This window comes from Erythrolamprus reginae, chromosome 6 (genome assembly GCF_031021105.1).
Source record: "Erythrolamprus reginae isolate rEryReg1 chromosome 6, rEryReg1.hap1, whole genome shotgun sequence".
NCBI classification, from domain to species: domain Eukaryota; kingdom Metazoa; phylum Chordata; class Lepidosauria; order Squamata; family Dipsadidae; genus Erythrolamprus; species Erythrolamprus reginae.
The window spans coordinates 95280538-95300808 of NC_091955.1; the positions used below are offsets into that span (position 1 = coordinate 95280538).

The 20271-nt window shown below is 41.9% G+C and overlaps 1 protein-coding gene across 1 annotated transcript in view; it reads left to right on the forward strand.

Annotated features, from left to right (window-relative positions):
* The window catches only part of EXOC4 (exocyst complex component 4), a 289610-nt gene that overhangs the window by 111937 nt on the left and 157402 nt on the right, over nt 1–20271 (forward strand). Inside the window, 2 exon segments of the mRNA XM_070754459.1 lie at nt 13915–14060; nt 17074–17162. Of these exon segments, the coding sequence (XP_070610560.1) occupies nt 13915–14060; nt 17074–17162 (235 nt within the window).

Below are 20271 nucleotides of genomic sequence, written 5' to 3' on the forward strand. Positions count from 1 at the left end.
ATTGTCTACCACCTGTGTTATATGACTGCTTGCTTTCCCTTGCTAATGGCGAGATAAAGCTACAGTGGCACCTCTACTTACGAACTTAATTCGTTCCATGACCAGGTTCTTAAGTAGAAAAGTTTGTAAGAAGCAATTTTTCCCATATGAATCAATGTAAAAACAAAGAATGCGTGCGATTGGGGAAACCACAGAGAGGACGGAGGTCCTATTTCCTCCCAGGAGATTCCTAGAGAGGCCCCACGGAGGCTTCTCTCTGCCTTTTTCGACCCTGTTTCCTCCCAAGGGATTCCTAGAGAGGCCCCACGGAGGCTTCTCTCCGCCTTTTCCTGCCCCGTTTCCTCCCAAGAGATTCCTAGAGAGGCCCTACAGAGGTTTCTCTCCACCTTTTCCGGCCCTGTTTCCTCCCAGGAGATTCCTAGAGAGGCCCCACGGAGGCTTCTCTCTTCCTTTTCTGACCCTGTTTCCTCCCAGGGGATTCCTAGAGAGGCCCCACAGAGGTTTTTCTCCGCCTTTTCCGGCCCCGTTTCCTCCCAGGAGATGCCTGTATAGGCCTCACCAGCTACCTATGGACACATTGTGGACAGCCCACAATCCATTAGATATCAAGATCTTCCTCGAACATGATGAACAAACATCATCATCAATAATATTAATAAGAACAACAACAGCAGGAGTTGGAAGGGACCTTGAAGGTCTTCTAGTCCAACCCTCTGACTAGGCAGGAAAACCTACACTACTTCAGACAAATGATTATCCAACATCTTCTTAAAAACCTCCAGTTATTATTGAAAGGAGGAGAGCCTGTGGTCTAGAGGTTAAAGCTACAGCCTTACAGGCAGACTGTCTCAAGTTTATCCAATTGCTGACCTTTATTTTTTTGGTTTGGTAAGCAGATGGATGTGGACAGCTGATGGGGGGGAGAATCTAAAGTAAATATCAAAGCTCTTAACTTTCCTCTGCCTGTCAAGGCCTCCTTGCCCTTGGTTGCTTTAGAGATCAGTTAGCCAGTCACTGTTAGAACACTCCGTGGAAAATATACTGTTCAAAAAAATAAAGGGAACACTGAAAGAACCCATCCTAGATCCGAATGAATGAAACATTCTCATTAAATACTTTATTCTGTATAAAGTTGAATGTGCACAACAGCGTGTGAAATTGATTGTCAATCAGTGTTGCTTCCTAAGTGGACAGTTTGATTTCACAGAAGTTTGATTTACCAGGAGTTATATTCTGTTGTTTAAGTGTTGCCTTTATTTTTTTGAGCAGTGTATCAAGAAGACATTAATACTGTCTACCACAGTGTCCTTCTGGGCCAGCCACCGAGGTTAGGGTGGGTGGCAATGGGAAGGGAGTCCTCAACTTATAACCATTCGTTTAGTGACTATTCAAAGTTATAACAGCACTGAAAAAAGGGATTTATGACCATTTTTCACACTTAACGACCACTGCAGCAGCCCCGTGGTCACGTGACCAAAATTTGGATGCTTGGCAACTGGCTCATATTTATGACGGTCGCAGTGTCCCGAGGTCACATGATCCCCTTAGGTGACAAGCGGAGTCAACGGGGGAAGCCAAATTCACCTAACAGCCGTGTTGCTAACTGAACCACCGCACCGATTCACTTAACAACCGTGGTGTCAAGAAAGCTCGTAACCTGGGGCAGACTGTCAATCGTGGTTGTAAGATCTACGACTGTCTGTAATCCTTTCGGGATTCCCCGTGGACTTTGCCGGTCAGACCGTTGTTGCAACCGTCAAAAATAGGTCATAAATAGCTGCCCCAAGTGTTGTTGTTGTTGTTGTTATTATTATTATTATTATTATTATTATTATTATTATTATTATTATTATTATACTAGTCAGTGGCCAAGCATCTGAATTTGGATCACATGAATGGCACTGCCCCCATCCTGCTCGCCTTCTGTAAAAGTTTAAAGACCTATCTGTGCCTCCAGGCTTGTATCAGAGCTGCATTTGGAGAAACTACCCAGCCCAAGCAGCAAACCAGCCCAAATAGCTAACCAACCCAAGTAGCCAGCCACAGACCAATAGATAGGGAGTTCAAGTCTTCAATGAAACACAGCAGCAGTACGAAGTCTTGGAAAAATATATTTACTTCTTATTTACACTACTAACTGTATTCAACTTTATTATACATACATCACACTAGTATGTCACCAGTATCTCAGTTACAATAACTCACAGGAGCCAACAGCACAGCAATACAGCAACTTCAGAGCACACTTCACACAGAGCAGGATCAGAGAGCAGAGCGAGCGAGCAAGGGAGCTCTTGCCTATTTAAATACTTTTCACCTGATGAGGTTGCTGCATGCTTAATTGCCTCAGAATTAACTCAGCATTCCCTATGTAGGCCTTCCTTCTGCATTGAGATATTGCTTCAGGATATGCTTAATCCTGACAGTTTGGGGCCATTAGACCCTAGCCCCCTAGCCGACAAGTGTAGTATATCTCGCTGTGTGAATGAATGATTTTAAATATTAGAGTTTTTAAAGTTTTTTAGCTATATTGATTGGATTTTTTTAGATATGTATATTGTTTATTACTTTGATATGTTGTGATCCGCCCCGAGTCCTCGGAGAGGGGTGGCATACAAATCCAATTAATAAATAAATGCCATGGCAGTCGTAAGTACTTGGAGTCCTATGTACAGTTCTGGTCACCGCACCTCAAGAAGGATATAATGGAACTGGAAAAGGTGCAGAAAAGGGCAATAAGGATGATCAAGGAAATGGAGCCCCTCCCTTATGAAACCAGGTTGCAATGCCTTGGTCTCTTCAGCCTTGAAAGACGGTGTTTAAGGGGTGACTTGATCGAAGTATATAAAATCCTGCATGGGATAGAAAAGGTGGATGGAGAAAAATTCTTTTCTCTATCACACAATACGAGGACGAAGGGGCCCTCCCTAAAGCTCATAGGTAAGAAAGTGAGGACAAATCAAGGGAAATATTTCTTCACTCAGAGGGTCCTTGGCTGATGGAATTCCCTTCCAGAAGAGGTTGTGACAGCTATCAGCCTGGAGAGCTTCAAGGCAGGATTAGACAGATTCATGGATGTCAAGTGTATCATAGGTGGTTATTGAAACGGATGTCCATGTGCCGCCTCTATGTTGGTTGAGGCAGGCAGGGTTCCCTTGGGTCCCATTTGTTGGGGGGAAAGGGAGAGTTTTGCCTTCTCTTTCTACTCAAGATCCCCATGGACAATTGGTGGGCTACTGTGGGAGACAGAATGCTGGACTCGATGGGCTTTGGCCTGATTCAGCAGGGTTCTTCTTAGGTTCTTACGTTCTCTCTGACTTTTTCCTTCCTTCCTTCCTTCCTTCCTTCCTTCCTTCCTTCCTTCCTTCCTTCCTTCCTTCCTTCTCTTTCTACTCAAGATCCCCATGGACAATTGGTGGGCCACTGTGGGACACCGAATGCTGGACTCGATGGGCTTTGGCCTGATTCAGCATGGCTTTTCTTAGGTTCTTATGTTCTAAGTGAGAAAAACAGTCCTTGGTCCCTTTTTCCCCAGTGCCGTCGTAAATTGGAATGGTCACTAAAGGAATTGGCTGCAAGTCAAGGGCCACCTGTAGTCCATTTCTCCAGCCGTTGTATTATTAAAGGAATACCACTGAATTTAACAAGACAGGAAAATGTCGGCTTTCTGCCCCATTTGCAAACCTCGTTCCTGCCTCCCGCTTTCCGAAAACCCGACAATGTTTGTAGCTTTATGCAAATCAAGCAATTAGTGTTGAGGATGAATAGCGTGCAGCCGGTCCTGGATATTCCTGCCATTAGCCGAGCACCTTTTCCTCCGAGTTTTGTTTGTCTGCTGAAAAACTCTCTTTTGTCCTTGCATGGTAAATAAGCTCTGAATAGTGCATTACAGATGATGGCACTTGAGGATCAGACACACTCACTCACACACACACACACAATCACACAATGCTAGAGCTATTACACTGAATTCTTTGGAAATGTGAATTTCAGAGACAATCGGGAGGACAAAACGGTAGGCAAGAAACTATTTGTCTGCGTATAGACTGTCTCAGATAACCAAAAACTCCCTTTTTTTCCCAATAAGAAAAACTGGAGAGGTTTTTTGGCAGGCCGATTGCATTGGAGGAGGGAGAGCAGAATAAGGAAGTTGGTGGGGGCCTTGAAGGTCTTCTAGTCTAACCCCTTGCTCAAGGAAGGAAGTCACCACGAGGCTCGACTACTGTAACGCTCTCTACATGGGTCTACCTTTGAAAAGTGTTCGGAAACTTCAGATCGTGCAGAATGCAGAATGCACCAACACTCCGCAGTCTGCATTGGTTGCCGATCAATTTCCGGTCACAATTCAAAGTGTTGGTTATGACCTATAAAGCCCTTCATGGCACCAGACCAGATTATCTCAGGGACCGCCTTCTGCCGCGCAAATCCCAGCGACCGGTTAGGTCCCACAGAGTTGGCCTTCTCCGGGTCCCGTCGACTAAGCAATGTTGTTTGGCGGGACCCAGGAGAAGAGCCTTCTCTGTGACGGCTCCGACCCTCTGGAACCAGCTCTCCCCAGATATCAGAGTTGCCCCCACCCTCCTTACCTTTCGTAAGCTCCTCAAAACCCACCTCCGTCGTCAGGCATGGGGGAATTGACATTTCCCTTTCCCCTGGGCTTATAGAATTTATATATGGTATGCTTGTATGTATGAGTGGTTCTTTAAATTGGGGTTTTTTAGATTGTTTTTGATATTACATTTGTTTACATTGTCTTTTTATATTGTTGTTAGCCGCCCCGAGTCTTCGGAGAGGGGCGGCATACAAATCTAATAAATACAAATACAAATATTGGAGGAGGGAGAGCAGAATAAGGAAGTTGGAAGGAGCCTTGAAGGTCTTCTAGTCTAACCCCTTGCTCAAGGAAGTGTTCTGTCTGGGTGCCCCCAGACTTCAGCACCAACTGGAAAAAGCAGCCAGACACGCTGGTAGAAACAAAAGCACTTTATAATTTGAAAATAAACACAGAGGAAAACCTGTTCTTCCCCACAGGCAGGCTATGAGCCTTCACAGCAGACCTCTTGCTGGCACACCCACCTTTCCCCCTCAAGGTTTCAGTATTCAAAGTCACAAGCCAGAATTCCAAGACGCCAAAGATCACAGCCAGGTCTCACGACTTCCAAAGATAATTCTCCACAAACCAGGAAGGGTGGGTCTGCCTTTTTAGCCTTTCCAGAGAGCACCACACCCAAACCCAGCTGTTGCCCATTCAGTGCTTGAAGTACCTGGCTAATTGTCCCCTTCGTTGGATTGCCCTTCTCTGCCGGAAATCTATTATTCCTTGTGCCTGGTCATCTAAAGAATCCAGGCTGCTTGCTGGGGAGAGCTCCCCCTTGGGCTGAGATTCCTCCTCCTCGTCTGCCTGAACCTCCTCCTCCTCTCCCTCCTGTTCCTCATCCTCCCCCCCTGAGCAGAGAGCCGGCAGAGGGTCAGCCGTTCCCTGAGGGGCCTCAGACGGAATCACAACAGGAAGGAAGTGTTTTTAATAGGAAAGTGAACCCAAGAACATAGGGGCACAATCTGAGGTGAGTTGGGGGGGAAAGATCAGAAGCAACGTGAGAAAATATTATTTGACTGAAAGAGTAGTAGATGCTTGGAACAAACTTCCAGCAGACGTGGTTGGTAAATCCACAGTCACTCAATTTAAACATGCCTGGGATAAACATAGATCCATCCTAAGCAGAAGTCCTCCCTATTCCAGTGATAGAAACATAGAAACATAGAAGTCTGACGGCAGAAAAAGACCTCAGGATCCATCAAGTCTGCCCTTATAATAATAATAATTTATTGGATTTGTATGCCTCCCCTCTCTGTATTTTATCTTAGGATAGATATATGTTTATCCCAGGCATGTTTAAATTGAGTTACTGTGGATTTATCTACCACGTCTGCTGGAAGTTTGTTCCAAGGATCTACTACTCTTTCAGTAAAATAATATTTTCTCATGTTGCTTTTGATCTTTCCCCAACTCACCTGGCTAACCTTTTTTTCCTCGGGTGCCGAAAGACCATGGGCGCATGCTATCATGCACGAGCGAGTGCCCACACCCATAATTCAATGCTTGGGGAGGACGAAAACAGCTTCTCCCACCCCCCAGAAGCCCACTGGAGGACGGAAATGGCCTGTTTCCCAACTTCTGGTGGGCCCATTAGGTTCATGTTTCATTCTCCCCAGGCTCCAAAGGCTTCCCTGGAGCCAAAGGAGGGTAAAAACACCCTCCCCCATCCCCCTGGAGGCTGCCTGAAGGCCAAAAAAGCCCTCCCAGAGCCTCTGTGCATGCCACAGTTTCGCCATCACTGCCCTATCCCCTTGTAGACAAATGGTTCTCCAAACTCTTCTTCAAAACCTCCAGTGTTGGAGCATTTACAACTTCCGGAGGCAAGGAGTTCCACTGGTGAATTTTTCTCACCACTAGGAAATTTCTCCTTAGTTCCTGGTTGCTTCTTTCCTTCATTCCAGGGCTGGTTTGGTAGATAGGATGTATATGCAGGAGTTCTGAAAGAAGAGATCATGTTTGTGTTGGAGCAGTAAAGAACAGCCTAATCAACCACCAGGAACATCTCCACCATGATTGACAGTGTATGTGATTTGGATATAAGCAGAGAGCAAACCCCACTTCCTTTTAGGACTGATGATGATACCTAGTTGGGTCATGAGAAGTCTGCAAGAAAACAACCAATCTCAGCGAGTACCAGAGACTCCACAGTTGTGGACGTCGTCGTCGTCCTCCTCCTCTTCTTCCTCCTCCTCCAACCTTACTCCCTTCTAGCCCTGATGATGTTACCTAGTTGGGGCATGAAATGTCTACAAGAAAACCACCACGTTTTCACAGCAGCACCAAGAATCTCACAGTTGTTGTCCTCCTCCTCTCCCCCCACCCTTCCTCATTCTGTGCACAAACTCCAGAAACATAAAAACAGAAACAGAAGATTGACGGCAGAAAAAGACCTTGTGTTCCATCTAGTCTGCCCTGATACTATTTCCTGTATTTTATCCTAGGGTGGATCTATGTTTATCCCAGGCAGGTTTAAATTCAGTGACTGTGGATTTACTGGAAGATTGTTCCAAACATCTACTACTCTTTCAGTCAAATAATATTTCCTCACGTTGCTTCTGATCTTTCCCCCAACTGACCTCAGATTGTGCCCCCTTGTTCTTGTGTTCACTTTCCTATTGAAAACACTTCCCTCCAGAACCTTATTTAACCCTTTAACATATTTAAATGTTTCGATTATGTCCCCCCTTTTCCTTCTGTCCTCCAGACTCTACAGATTGAGTTCATGAAGTCTTTCCTGATACGTTTTATGCTTATGACCTTCCACCATTCTTGTAGCCCGTCTTTGGACCCATCCACTCCCTTTTAATCCAGATGATGCTACCTAGTTGGGTTGCAAGATAGCAGCCAAGGTTAGAAAGCACCGAGGAACCCATAGGGCCATTCTTAGCTATGGCTTAAGTGTGGTGTATGCTGTCAGAATGCACAAATTTCTTTCTTTAGCTTATTTCAGATCTACAACTCTCGTCTTAACCTCTAGCCAACCTAGAAGCGTTAGTTGCAAGGGAAAAGGATCTGAAAATGGAGGAGAAAGAGAGGCCAGGGTTACTTTACCAGCCTTGTTTCTGGCTTGTTGAATAAATCACGGCTCCTATAAATGTGGATTAGTATGAACACAACTGTTGGCTTGTCATTCAAGGGCTGAATTGCTGGAGGGTAGAAAAGGGCAGGGTTTTTTTTCTTTCTCCCCAGGCTTTGAAAGTATGGTAGAGTTGAACATTTCCTACTGATCTTCCTTTGTTCTGTAACTCTATAAATTATGTAAAAACTGAGATATTCTATGCACCAAGGTTTCCTTTTTAAAAAAAATTACTTTGCTTTATTATTTATATTTTTGCAGGGCTGATAACGCCAAGGCAGTCAGAACCAGCTCTGGGCATTACATATTTGTACAATTCCCTCTTTTGTAATGTTGGGATAAAAACATACAAATGTAAAATAAACATGCCTAGCTTAATTTTTGTTTTAATGCTGATTTCTCCCACTTGTAGCGTCTTAAAATAACAGAGGTAAAAAGCAAATCACCAAAAATAATATACTCAGAATAACAGAGCCCAACCCCCTTCTCAATCTATATTATTTCAGATAAATGGTTGTCCAGTCTCTTTGTGAAAGCCTGCAGTGATGGAGCACCCACAATTTCTGGAGGCCAGCTGTTCCACTGGTTAATTGTTCTCACTCTCAGGATTTTTCTCCTTAGTTTTAGTTTTGATCTCCCTTCAATGATCTTCCACTAATTACTTGCTGCTCTCAGGTGCTTTGGAGAATAGATTGACTTTCTTCTGACTGACAACCTGTCAGATATTGGAAGACTGTTAAATGATCCGTTCATGTCTGATACAATTAGTCATGGGCCCAGAAGACCCAGAGACAGTGGAGGCACGGTACAGGCATCTTGTATTCCTGGAACCCAATGCTGACAGCGAAGAGGATGTGGTGTCAGAGGCTGAGGAGCAACCAGGGCCTTCTGCACCTCCTGAGATGAGTGACTCAGGAGAAGAGGAGGAGCCTCTGATTGATGCTAGGGTTTGCAGGGCCTCTAGTAGGCATGAGTGGTTAGTTAGGAAGAAGTTTACTCATGAGTAGAACTCCTAGCTATTGGGCCACACCCTATTTAAGATGGAGTCAAGTGTCGCTTCGACGCAGAGAACGTCGCTCATCCTAGAAATCTAGTTTCCGCTCTTGTGTTTTTGGCTTGTGTTTAAAAAGAAACATTCTTGGCTTTCTTGATGAGCTTTGGGTTCCAGCCAAATTCTGTAAGTCGATGATAAAAAACCTACTGTAATCTCATAATTATTTGCTGTATTTATCTATTTCTGGGACTCTGGCCAGCTGCTAAGACTTTATAATCAGTGTGAAATCCTCTGTATTTCACCCTCTTTAAGAAAAGATTCAAACTGCATAAGACTTTTTGTAAATAGTAAAACCTTTATTGGTTAATCCGTCATCTGATTTCTGGGGGATTCGGCACTGGGACAGAACATACCTCTAATCCTTCTCTTTGTTACACTAGATTCCCAATTCTTGCAACCGTTCATATGTTTTTAGACACCCAAGTCATCCTTGTTGATCTTCTTTGCACTCTTCTCTGCAATTTCCTTCCTTCCTTCCTTCCTTCCTTCCTTCCTTCCTTCCTTCCTTCCTTCCTTCCTTCGCAATAGTATTTAGACTTATATACCACTCCACAGTACTGTTACATCCCGGTGTAAGCAGTTTACAGAGTCAGCCTCTTGCCCTCCAAAAATCTGGGTCCTCGTTTGACCCACCTCGGAAGGACGGAAGGCTGAGTTAAACTTGAGCCTGGTGAGATTTGAACTGCCAAACTGCAGGCAGCCAGCAGGCAACAGATGTAGCCTGCAGTACTGCACTCTAACCACTGCACCACGAGTAGATGGTTTTAAGGTGCTCTGATGCATGTCATAGCCGGAACTGTATCCCCTTCTCTTGCCCAAATTTGTTTAAGGTCCATGGCCAAACCATTCTGGTTTTACCCGCCGATGGCCATATTCGGCTTCTTTTGCACAGGAGATCAGAAGCCCTTGTTAAAAATGGCCAGCGGCCTGCAGATTTTACGGCCCCTCATAAATCATCATGTTTATGCATTTGATTAACGTCGAAAAGGATTATGATAGATGGCTTTGCCACAAATAATTAAGCATTGTAGCAGCCAATTCTCCTACCTGCTCTTCATCCCCAGGCAAGTAGGTCTAATCATTTCAGCGAGTAGCACAAAAAGTGGGCAGAGCACTGCACACCAAGACATCTAGACACAAGGACAGTTTCCCCCCGAACGCTAAACAAATAATTCCCTCAGTACTGTCAAACTTTTTACTAAGTCTGCACTTCTATTACTACTAGTTTTTTCTCATGCCTAACACCAATTTCCTCCCACTTAGGACTGTATGACAGTAACTTTTTCCTTGTATCCTAAGATTTTTGTTAATATTGTTTCTTCATTGCTTATTTGACCCCCTATGACAATCAATAAGTGTTGTACCTCCTAATTCTTGGCAATCTTGTCAAGAATCATAAAGTATCTTTTTCTCTTATGTACACTGGAGAGCATATGCACCAAGACAAATTCCTTGTGCGTCCAATCACACTTGGCCAAGAAAGAATTCTTCTTCTTCTTCTTTCTAGGAGTGGAACACGAAATAATTTAATTTAATTTATTTGATTTATATGCCCCCCAAAGGGCTCAGGGCGGCATACAACAATAAAATAATGCAATAATACAGTAAAAGTCAAATATTAAACAATAAAAATCCTGTGACAATTAAAAAAAAAAACCCAGACTAAACTCTACAATCATACACTCATAGAAACCAAGTGAACCATGATTCGGCCGGGATAATAATAATAATAATAATAATAATAATAATAATAATAATAATAATAATAATTATTATTATTATTATTATTATTATTATTATTATTATTATTATTTATTTATTAGATTTGTATGCCACCCCTCTCCGAAGACTCTCACGGCCCCCAGGCCTGCTAACAGAGCCAGGTCTTCAAGGCGTTTCGGAAGGCCAGTAGGGTGGGGGGCAGTATGGACATCAGGGGGAATTTGGTTCCAAAAGCGCCAGGGCCACCACAGAGAAGGCCCTTCCCTGTGGGCCTGCCAATTTGCACTGCTTAAGTCGACGGGACCCAGAGAAGTCCAACCCTGTGGGATCTAATTGGTCTCTGGAAGGTATAAGTAAGATGAAGAGCAGAGTGAACCACAAACATAATTCTTTTGCCTACGCGAAGAAGAATAAAAATAGCGACCTCTTTGCCGCAAATAAATCTGAGATATTTATGGATGGAAACCGGGTTATTGCTATTTAATTGCATTGCTTTTAAACAACAACAACAAGCAATATTCTCAGTTTTGTCTGATTAGCAGCTTAATTCTTTTGGCCTGGTTGTTTCCTGTTAATTTGTTTAAATAGGAGTCGCACTTTGCTGTTCTGTTCCACTTGCTACAGTCAGGGCTGTTCTATTAGGTGAAGGCGGTTTCCTCGCTGGGTGAAATATAATTAGCATTAATTCCTCCATGTTCTTGGGAGATTGAAGTGTTGTCAGTGCTTTAATGTGTCTTAATCATACTCCTCCTCCTCCCCCCTCCTCTTCTTCTTCCTCCTCCTGCACCTCCTGCTTCTCCTCCTTCCTCCCCTTCTCCTCCTTCTCTTTCTCCTCCTTTTTCTCCTCCTCCTCTTCCTCCTCCTCCTGCTTCTCCTCCTCCTTCTCTTTATCCTCTTTCTCCTCCTTTTTCTTCTCTTTCTCCTCTTCCTCTTCCTCCTTCACCTCCTCCTTCTCCTCCTTCTCTTTATTCTTTCTCCTCCTTTTTCTCCTCTTTCTCCTCCTTCTGTTCCTCCTCCTCCTTCACCTCCTCCTTCTCCTCCTCCTGCTTCTTCTCCTCCTCTTTCTCCTCCTCCACCTCTTTCTCCTCCTTCTCTTCTTCCTTTCTCCTTCACCTCCTTCTCCTCTTGCTTTTCTTCCTCCTGCTTCTTCTCCTTCTCTTTCTCCTCCTCCTCCACCTCTTTCTCCTTCTTCTCCTTCTGTTCCTTCTCGTCCTCTTCCTCCTCCTCCTCTTCCTTCACCTCTTCCTTTCCACAATAAATACAGCTCACTATCAATCACTACCTTATTTTGATTCATAGAAAATTGTATACAGGTACCCTTGAGTTATGGCCACAATTGGTATAATACAGGTGATCCTCGACTTCTGACCACAATGGAGGCCAAAATTATGTTGTTAAGTGAGACATTTGTTAAGTGAGCTGTGTCCCATTTCACAACCTTTCTTCCCACCCTTGTTAAATGAACCCCTGCCATCGATAAGTTAGCAATGTGGTTGTTAAGTGAACCCGGCTGCCCCATTGATTTCGCCTCACAAAGGATGTCGCAAAAGAAGACCACGTGACCTTGGGACACAGCGGCTGTCAGAAGTTTGAATCGGTCGGCAAGCCACTGGAGTTTGATCACGTGATCATGGGGATGCTACAAAGGTCGTAACTGTGAAAAACGGTCGTAAGTCCCCTTTTTCAGTGCTGCTGTAACTTTGAACGGTCACTAAATGAACCATTGTATGTTTCTTTTTAAAAAGATTTTTTAATTTTTTCATCATCTTTACATAAACATCCATACCTATACCATCATATCAAAATATATCTAACTCAGTGTTTCTCAACCTTGGCTGTTTGAAGATGTGTGGACTTCAACTCCCAGAATTCCCCAGCCAGCAACGCTGGCTGGGGAATTCTGGGAGTTGAAGTCCACACATCTTCAAACAGCCAAGGTTGAGAAACACTGATCTAACTATACATTTCTGTCCAAAATGCTACTTCCCTCCTCCCTCTCTCCCCTTCCTTTCTACTTTCTCTTCCTCCATAGAATAGAATAGAATAGAATAGAATTCTTTTTTGGCCAAGTGTGATTAGACACACAAGGAATTTGTGTCTTTGGTGCAGATGCTCTCAGTGTACATAAAAGAAAAGAATCAGGAGGTAAAAAACATTGAATGATTGTCATAGGGGTCAAATAAGCAATGAGGAAACAATCAATATTAATATAAACCATAAGGGTACAAGAAACAAGCTACAGTCATCCAATCATAAGTGGGAGGAGATGGGTGATAGGAATGATTAGAAAAAAATAGTAGTAATAGTATTGCAGCCTTAGTGAATAGTTTGAAAGTGGTGAGGGAATTATTTGTTTAGCAGAGTGATGGCATTCGGGGGGAAAACCCGGTCTTGTATCTAGTTGCATTGGTGTTGAAGCAGTTGAAACAGTTTATGTCCAGGATGCGAGGGGTCAGTAAATATTTTCACGTCCCTCTTTGTGACTCCTACAGTCTACAGGTCCTCAATGGAAGACAGATTGACAGCTATTGTTTTTTCTGCAGTTCTGATTCTCCTCTGAAGTCTGTGTGGGTCTTGTTGGGTTGCAGAACCAAACCAGACAGTGATAGAGGTGCAGATGACAGACTCAATGATTCCTCTGTAGAACTGTATCAGCAGCTCCTTGGGCAGTTGGAGCTTCCTGAGTTGGCGCAGAAAGAAAAAAATAATGTTATATTAGATTGGTACATGATGGTTTGAATTAAACTTTGACGATGAAAGTGAAAAAAGAATTAAGAATTAAGAAAAGAAGGGAAATAAATTAAACCCTAGTAGGTCAATTGTTGGAAGGTTATAAAATTTGAATAATCACTAATTTTCTTTATAAGATTTGTTTTTATAAAAGATTTGTATAATTTATAAAATTGATTTAATGTTCAAAGGGATTTAGATAATTACTGAAATTGTTGGAATGTTATAAGACGTGTATAATTATTAATTTTAAAGGTCCTTACCTAAGATTATATACTTTATAAATTGGATTTTTTGGTTGTGGAGATTTTAAATAATTAGGGGTTCTTTTTCCCCTTATTATTGTATATTGGGAAGTTGGCAATGTCTTTAGCCAACTGATGGAAATGTAGTGATGAGATCAGAACCTGTTTAAATATAGAGAATGTGTTAAAATAAAAAAGTTGAGTAATAAAGTTGAAAGGGGGAACCGTTATATGTTGAGGACTGCCCAAAGCTAGCCCTAAGAAAGATCCCATTAACTTCCGAAAACTTTCCTGTTTTCTGGGACAGCGTTAAAAACGGCAGCTTCTACTGGCAGGAATTTATCACCTTTCTTAATTTTTCAACTCCCCAAAATACCTCCACCTTTCAGCTGAGCCACGTTCCTGTTCAGTTAAACTGCGATTTATTAGATGAAGCCTTTCAGGGATTTGAAACACTCTCTTTTCTTCTCTTCTTCTTTTTCCCTTGCAGATGCTGCTGACAGAATACCTGGACATGAAAAACACACGGGCCTCTTCAGAGCCTTCAGCTCAGCTGAGCTATGGCAGCTCCGGGAGGGAGTTTGCGGCATTTTTTGCAAAAAAGAAACCTCAAAGGCCCAAAACCTCTTTGTTCAAGTAGGTACAGCTCTGCCTCCCCCCCACCTCCGAGTTGTGTTTTGTGTGGGAAATGGTCCTGAAGTCTTCTGTGCTTCCTTCTTTTAAAAACAAAATAAAATTTTTAAAATATATTTTTTCTCCACAGTTCCCATATAAACATCAATACATATACCTTAAGAATATATCAATAGCATGCACATTTCCCAATCAATCAACATTCAATATTTATTTATTTATTTATTTATTTATTCATTCATTCATTCATTCATTCATTCATTCATTCATTCATTCATTCATTGACTTTAACAATCGAGTTGTCGAAGCGTGGAACTCATTACCGGACTCAATAGTGTCAACTCCCAACCCCCAACATTTCTCCCTTAGACTCTCCACGATTGACCTCTCCAGGTTCCTAAGAGGCCAGTAAGGGGCGTATATAAGTGCACTGATGTGCCTATCGTCCCCTGTCCAATTGTCTTCCCTTATCTTAAATATCATACATATTCTCTCCTTATCTATCTATCTATCTATCTATCTATCTATCTATCTATCTATCTATCTATCTATCTATCTATATCATATATATATATATATATATCATATATATTCTCTCCTTATCTCTTATATCATATATATCCTCTCCCTCCCATCCACTTCTCTTCTTTTTTACTTTCTATCTTCATATATATTACTTAATGTCTATTCTCTTCCATATGTATTATATATTGGAGAAAAATAAATAAAAAAATAAAAGATTTGATTTGATTTGATTTGAATGCCGCCCCTCTCCGAAGACTCGGGGCGGCTAACAACAGTATAAAAAGACAATGTAAACAAATCTAATATTAAAAATAATCTAAAAAACCCCAATTTAAAGAACCACTCATACATACAAGCATACCATGTATAAATTCTGTAAGCCTAGGAGGAAGGGAAATTTCAATTCCCCCATGCCTGACGACAGAGGTGGGTTTTAAGGAGCTTGTGAAAGGCAAGGAGGGTGGGGGCAACTCTAATATCTGGGGGGAGCTGGTTCCAGAGGGCCGGGGCCGCCACAGAGAAGGCTCTTCTCCTGGGTCCCGCCAAACGACATTGCTTAGTCGACGGGACCCGGAGAAGGCCAACTCTGTGGGACCTAACCGGTCGCTGGGATTCGTGCGGCAGAAGGCGGTCCCGGAGATATAACTTGTTTTTACCTAATCTTGCTATTATTAATAAGTCTGTTTCTTTCTTTTCTTAACACTCCTTTCTATCTCCTTCTCCTCTCTCTACCTTACTCCTTTTGTCCCCCTGCCTCCTTCCTTCTCCTCTTTCCTTTCTTTCCTTCTTTTCTACTTCCTCTTCCTCCTTCTAAACCTTTCCCTGAGTTATTTTAATTCTAATACATATTAGATTTAACAGACTGATAACATTTTCTCATACTTCTTTAAATTGTCAGCATTGCTTTTAAGTTTCTTAATTTTTGACATCTGTACTGTTAGCTCTTTAGTTTAGGTTCCTTCTCTTTTTTGAGATTCACTCAAAAGCGGAGGTCTTCCGTTGGGTATGCTGGCTGGATAATTCTGGGAGTTGAAGTCCACAAGTCTTAAAGTTGCCAAGTTTGGGGACCCCTGCTCTACAGGCACCTGCTCTACAGCTAATTCCTGACTTATGATCACAATGGACCCTAGATAGATAGGTAGGTAGGTAGGTAGGTAGATAGGTGGGTGGGTGGGTTGGGTGGGTGGGTGGGTAGGTAGGTAGGTAGGTAGATAGATAGATAGATAGATAGATAGATAGATAGATAGATTAATTGATAGATTGATACATGATAGATAGATAGATGATAGATAAATGATAGATGAAAGATACATAGATTGATTGATAGATTGATACATGATAGATGATGATGATGATAGATAGTTTGATAGATTGATTGATAAATGATAGATGATAGATAGATAGATCATGATAGATAGATAGATAGATAGAAAGAAAGATAGATAGATAGATAGATAGATAGATAGATGATAGACAGATGATAGATAAATAGATGATAGATAAATGATAGATAGATAGATAAATGATAGATAGATAGATAGATAGATAGATAGATAGATAGATAGATAGATAGATAGATGATGGACGGATGGACGGACGACATACCCAGTTCCTTTAATTGTTCAAACTTGAGTTAATATCTGACTTTTTAAAATTCTCCTCCTCAGCTTACTTTTATTTATTTATTTCTGCAAATGATGTTTTCTGCTTAATTAATTTTTTTTTGAAACATTACAGTACAGAAAAGACAACCGACACATCTGTTGAAATTTACTAAACACCCGACAGCTAGGATTTACACATTATGTAGAACAGAACCTCATAAAATCTACGAGCAGCGTCAATAAAAATCTCAAAACACTCCAGGATAATTCCCCCGTAAAACAGAGCCTGGATAAAATATGCCAAAAGCCAACAGCAAAAGCAGATTTCAAAAACACAACAGGTTGTTGAAAAAAAAAACCCAATAACAACACAAAGAACAGAAACAGTTTTGTGTATCTCCACAAATGGGCTTTGAGTTGGGAGAACAAGCCTGGTTTTCTCCTACTCTAAAGCAGTGTGGGAAGGGTTTGAATTTGCTTTGCTAGAGAGGCAGTCCTCAACTTATGACAGTTCGTTTAGTGACCATTCAAAGTTATAACAAAACTTCAAAATGGGCCATGAAAATGCTGTATGCAATGAAATTTCATTTTAATATATGCTGTCTAGTGTATATTCAAAGAGACAACAAACTCTTCTCTTCTCTTCTCTTCTCTTCTCTTCTCTTCTCTTCTCTTCTCTTCTCTCCTCTTCTCTTCTCTTCTGGCTATATCCATAATTGGAAAAGGCTTCAGGAGTAAATCTTGAGGCAAAATCCAGAGCCGGAGTCCCGGAAGCAGTTTGTGACTATGTATAGCCACACTCTGATAACTTCTGCAACATAGCTGGAACCAATAGAGCATTCTGTGCTGGCTAGCGATGTGCCATCATGTGCCACGTTTCGTTGCAGGTTTGAGTCGTCTTCCCACGCCATCAGTATGAGCACTTACCTGCAGGAACAAAGGAGGGAACTTTACAGCCGGAGCGGAGAGTTGCAAGGTAGGACAGATTTTATAAATCAACACACGTCATTCAAAAATATCTCCCCCTCCCACGAGAGGAATGCAATCCGCTTGTTTGTAAAGGAAGCCAAAATAAACCCGCATGACCAAAATTTGGAGCACCAGTTAATATCTCGATGTTTCTAGCAAAAATTGTGCTTGGTGAACACAGAAATTGACAGGTGTTACAGGTGCAACTAGCCCTTTGAAGTGCCAATTTTGAAAGCAAAGTAAGGACACTTCTTTTGATAGAAGAGAACACCTGTTGATAGAAGAGAACATCTATAGGGTTGAATTGTTGGGGTTCTGGTTGGTTGCCCTCTGAGTTTGGTAGAATTCTTGTAGACGTTTCATTACCAAACTAGGTAACATCCTCAGTGCTAGAAGGGAGAGTGGAGAAGAAGGAGAAAGGGAGGAGGAAGATGAGGAGGGGAAGCAGGAGAAAGAGGAGACAGTGGGATATTTGGTGACCTCTTGTTGATATTCTGGTAGACATTTCATTACCAAACTAGGTAATATCATCAGGGTTAGAAGGGAGAGGGGTTTGTGGAGTGGAGGAGAAGGAAGAGGAGACGACTGTGTGATTCTTGATGCTCTCTGAGCTTGGTTGCTTTATGGCAAACATTTCATTACCAAACTAGATAACATCATCAGTACTAGAAAGGAACAAGGTTGGTTCTCTTAATAGTTCAGGAAGGATGAATAGAAGTGGGAAATAGAACTATTTTGATTTTCTTGTTTTTTTGAGGCTGAGAACAGTAACAATTTCTTCTCCATCATCTGGAATTAACTGTGGTTAATAGTTAACTATGGTTAATTACATAAATGGTTCAACCCCCTCTCCCCCAGGACTACGTTGAACCTGTCAGTCAAACATTACAAAACGAGGCTTACATGTTTGGGGGCATTGAAAAGATGTAAAGGATAAAAATAAGGATAGAAAGATAAGAAGTATCAGATAAAATAAACTGCTCAAAAAAATAAATTGAACACTTAAACCATAGAATATAACTCCAGGTAAATCAAACTTCTGTGAAATCAAACTGTCCACTTAGGAAGCAACACTAATTGACAATCAATTTCACATGTTGTTGTGTCCACTCAACTTTGTACAGAACAAAGTATTCAATGAGAATATTTCATTCATTCAGATCTAGGATGTGTTCTTTGAGTGTTCCCTTTATTTTTTTTTGAGCAGTATACTCCTTTTACACTTCTGTAATGAGATATGTTTATGTAAAAACAAAAATAATGCAATGTAAATAATAATGATATTGTGATGGAAATATTATTGAGTGGAATGACAAAGACAGGATGGTCACAAAGTGTCCAATGTTTTTAAATGTCCGTTTTATGCGTGTATATATATATATAAAGAAAACATTTTATTAAAATAAAATTATATAAATAAAATGTTTTATTAAAATAAAAATTAAAAAAGAAGCTGTAGAGGAGGAGACACCCCATTTTATCAATTAACAGCTTTTATCGCTTCCCGTAGAGTTCTCCCCAGTGTGCGTGTGTGTTTAAAGATGTGGTAAAGTTGTGTACAACATGTTTGGTATCTGAGAGGGTCCTTTTGTGGATTTTTATCAAAACCATCCAGAGTTGCCCGGAGTCAGGTGGCCTATAAATTTAAATGAACAGAAATAATCTGTGCCGAGATTCAGATACGGAAAAAAAAGCCCTTTGCAAGATCCGCCTGAAAGGGCCCAGCAGTAGCCTTGCCATTCATCATCATAAACACACAGATAACATCATCCATATTTATTCTCTGATAACTTGCTAAAAGCACATTTTAAAGTGTCTGCTTATTGATCTCCGAAGCCGGAGCAGCTGTCGGCTTTAAGAGTTCTCCTCCATCTTTGTCAACATACAAGGCTTGAACGCGAACCCATCTCTGGCCCTGGCGTGTTGTACTTGTCATGCCCAATTGCGGTTCTTCTTTTGATTTCTTTACTTCGCCCGTACCGTATATTAATTTCATCAATTTTATTAATTTCATCAATACCAATTTCGTTTAGTTGGATTCCAGTAAGGCGTTTGACAAAGTGGACCACAATCTGCCTATTTGACGAGATTCTGTTCTAATCTATATCTTCGCTGATCCCTGTTAAGGGTGGCTGGTACATCTGGAGGTTGCTGAAGAAGTCGTAAAGCGAGGTTGATTGTGGGGTCCTTGGTGCTCCCTGAGCTTGGTTGTTTTCTTGCAGAAGTTTCATTAAGAACATAAGAACCTAAGAAGAGCCCTGCTGAATCAGGCCAAAGCCCACCAAGTCCGGCATTCTGTGTCCCACAGTGGCCCACCAATTGTCCATGGGGATCTTGAGCAGAAAGAGAAGGCAAGAGTCTCCCTTTCCCTTGACCCCCAACAAATGGGACCCAAGAGAACCCTCCCTGCCTCAACTCAAAGAGAGAGAGAAAGAGGAAGGAAGGAAGGAAGGAAGGAAGGAAGGAAGGAAGGAAGGAAAGAAGGAGAAAGACAGAGAGAACATAAGAACATAAGAAGAGCCATGCTGAATCAGGCCAAAGCCCATCGAGTCCAGCATTCTGTGTCCCACAGTGGCCCACCAATTGTCCATGGGGATCTTGAGCAGAAAGAGAAGGCAAGACCCTCCCTTTCCCTTGACCCCCAACAAATGGTACTTAAGGGAACTCTGCCTGCCTCAAACAACATAGAGGTGGCATATGGCCATCCGTTTCAATAACCACCGATACACTTGGCTTCCATGAATCTGTCTAATCCTGCCTTGAAGCTCTCCAGGCTAACAGCTAACAGCTCTCCAGGCTAACAGCTGTCTTCTAGAAGTGAATTCCATAAACCAAGGACCCTCTGGGGGAAGAAATATTTCCCTTGATTTGTCCTCGCTTTCTTACCTGTGAGCTTTAGGGAGGGCCCCTTGTCCTAGTATTGTGTGATAGAGAAAATAATTTTTCTCTATCCACCTTTTCTATCCCATGCATGATTTTATACACTTCACCCCTTCAACGCCGTCTTTCAAGGCTGAAGAGACCAAGGCGTTGCAACCTGGTTTCATAAGGGAGGGGCTCCATTTCCTTGATCTTACTTGTTGCCCTTTTTTGCACCTTTTCCAGTTCCATTCTCT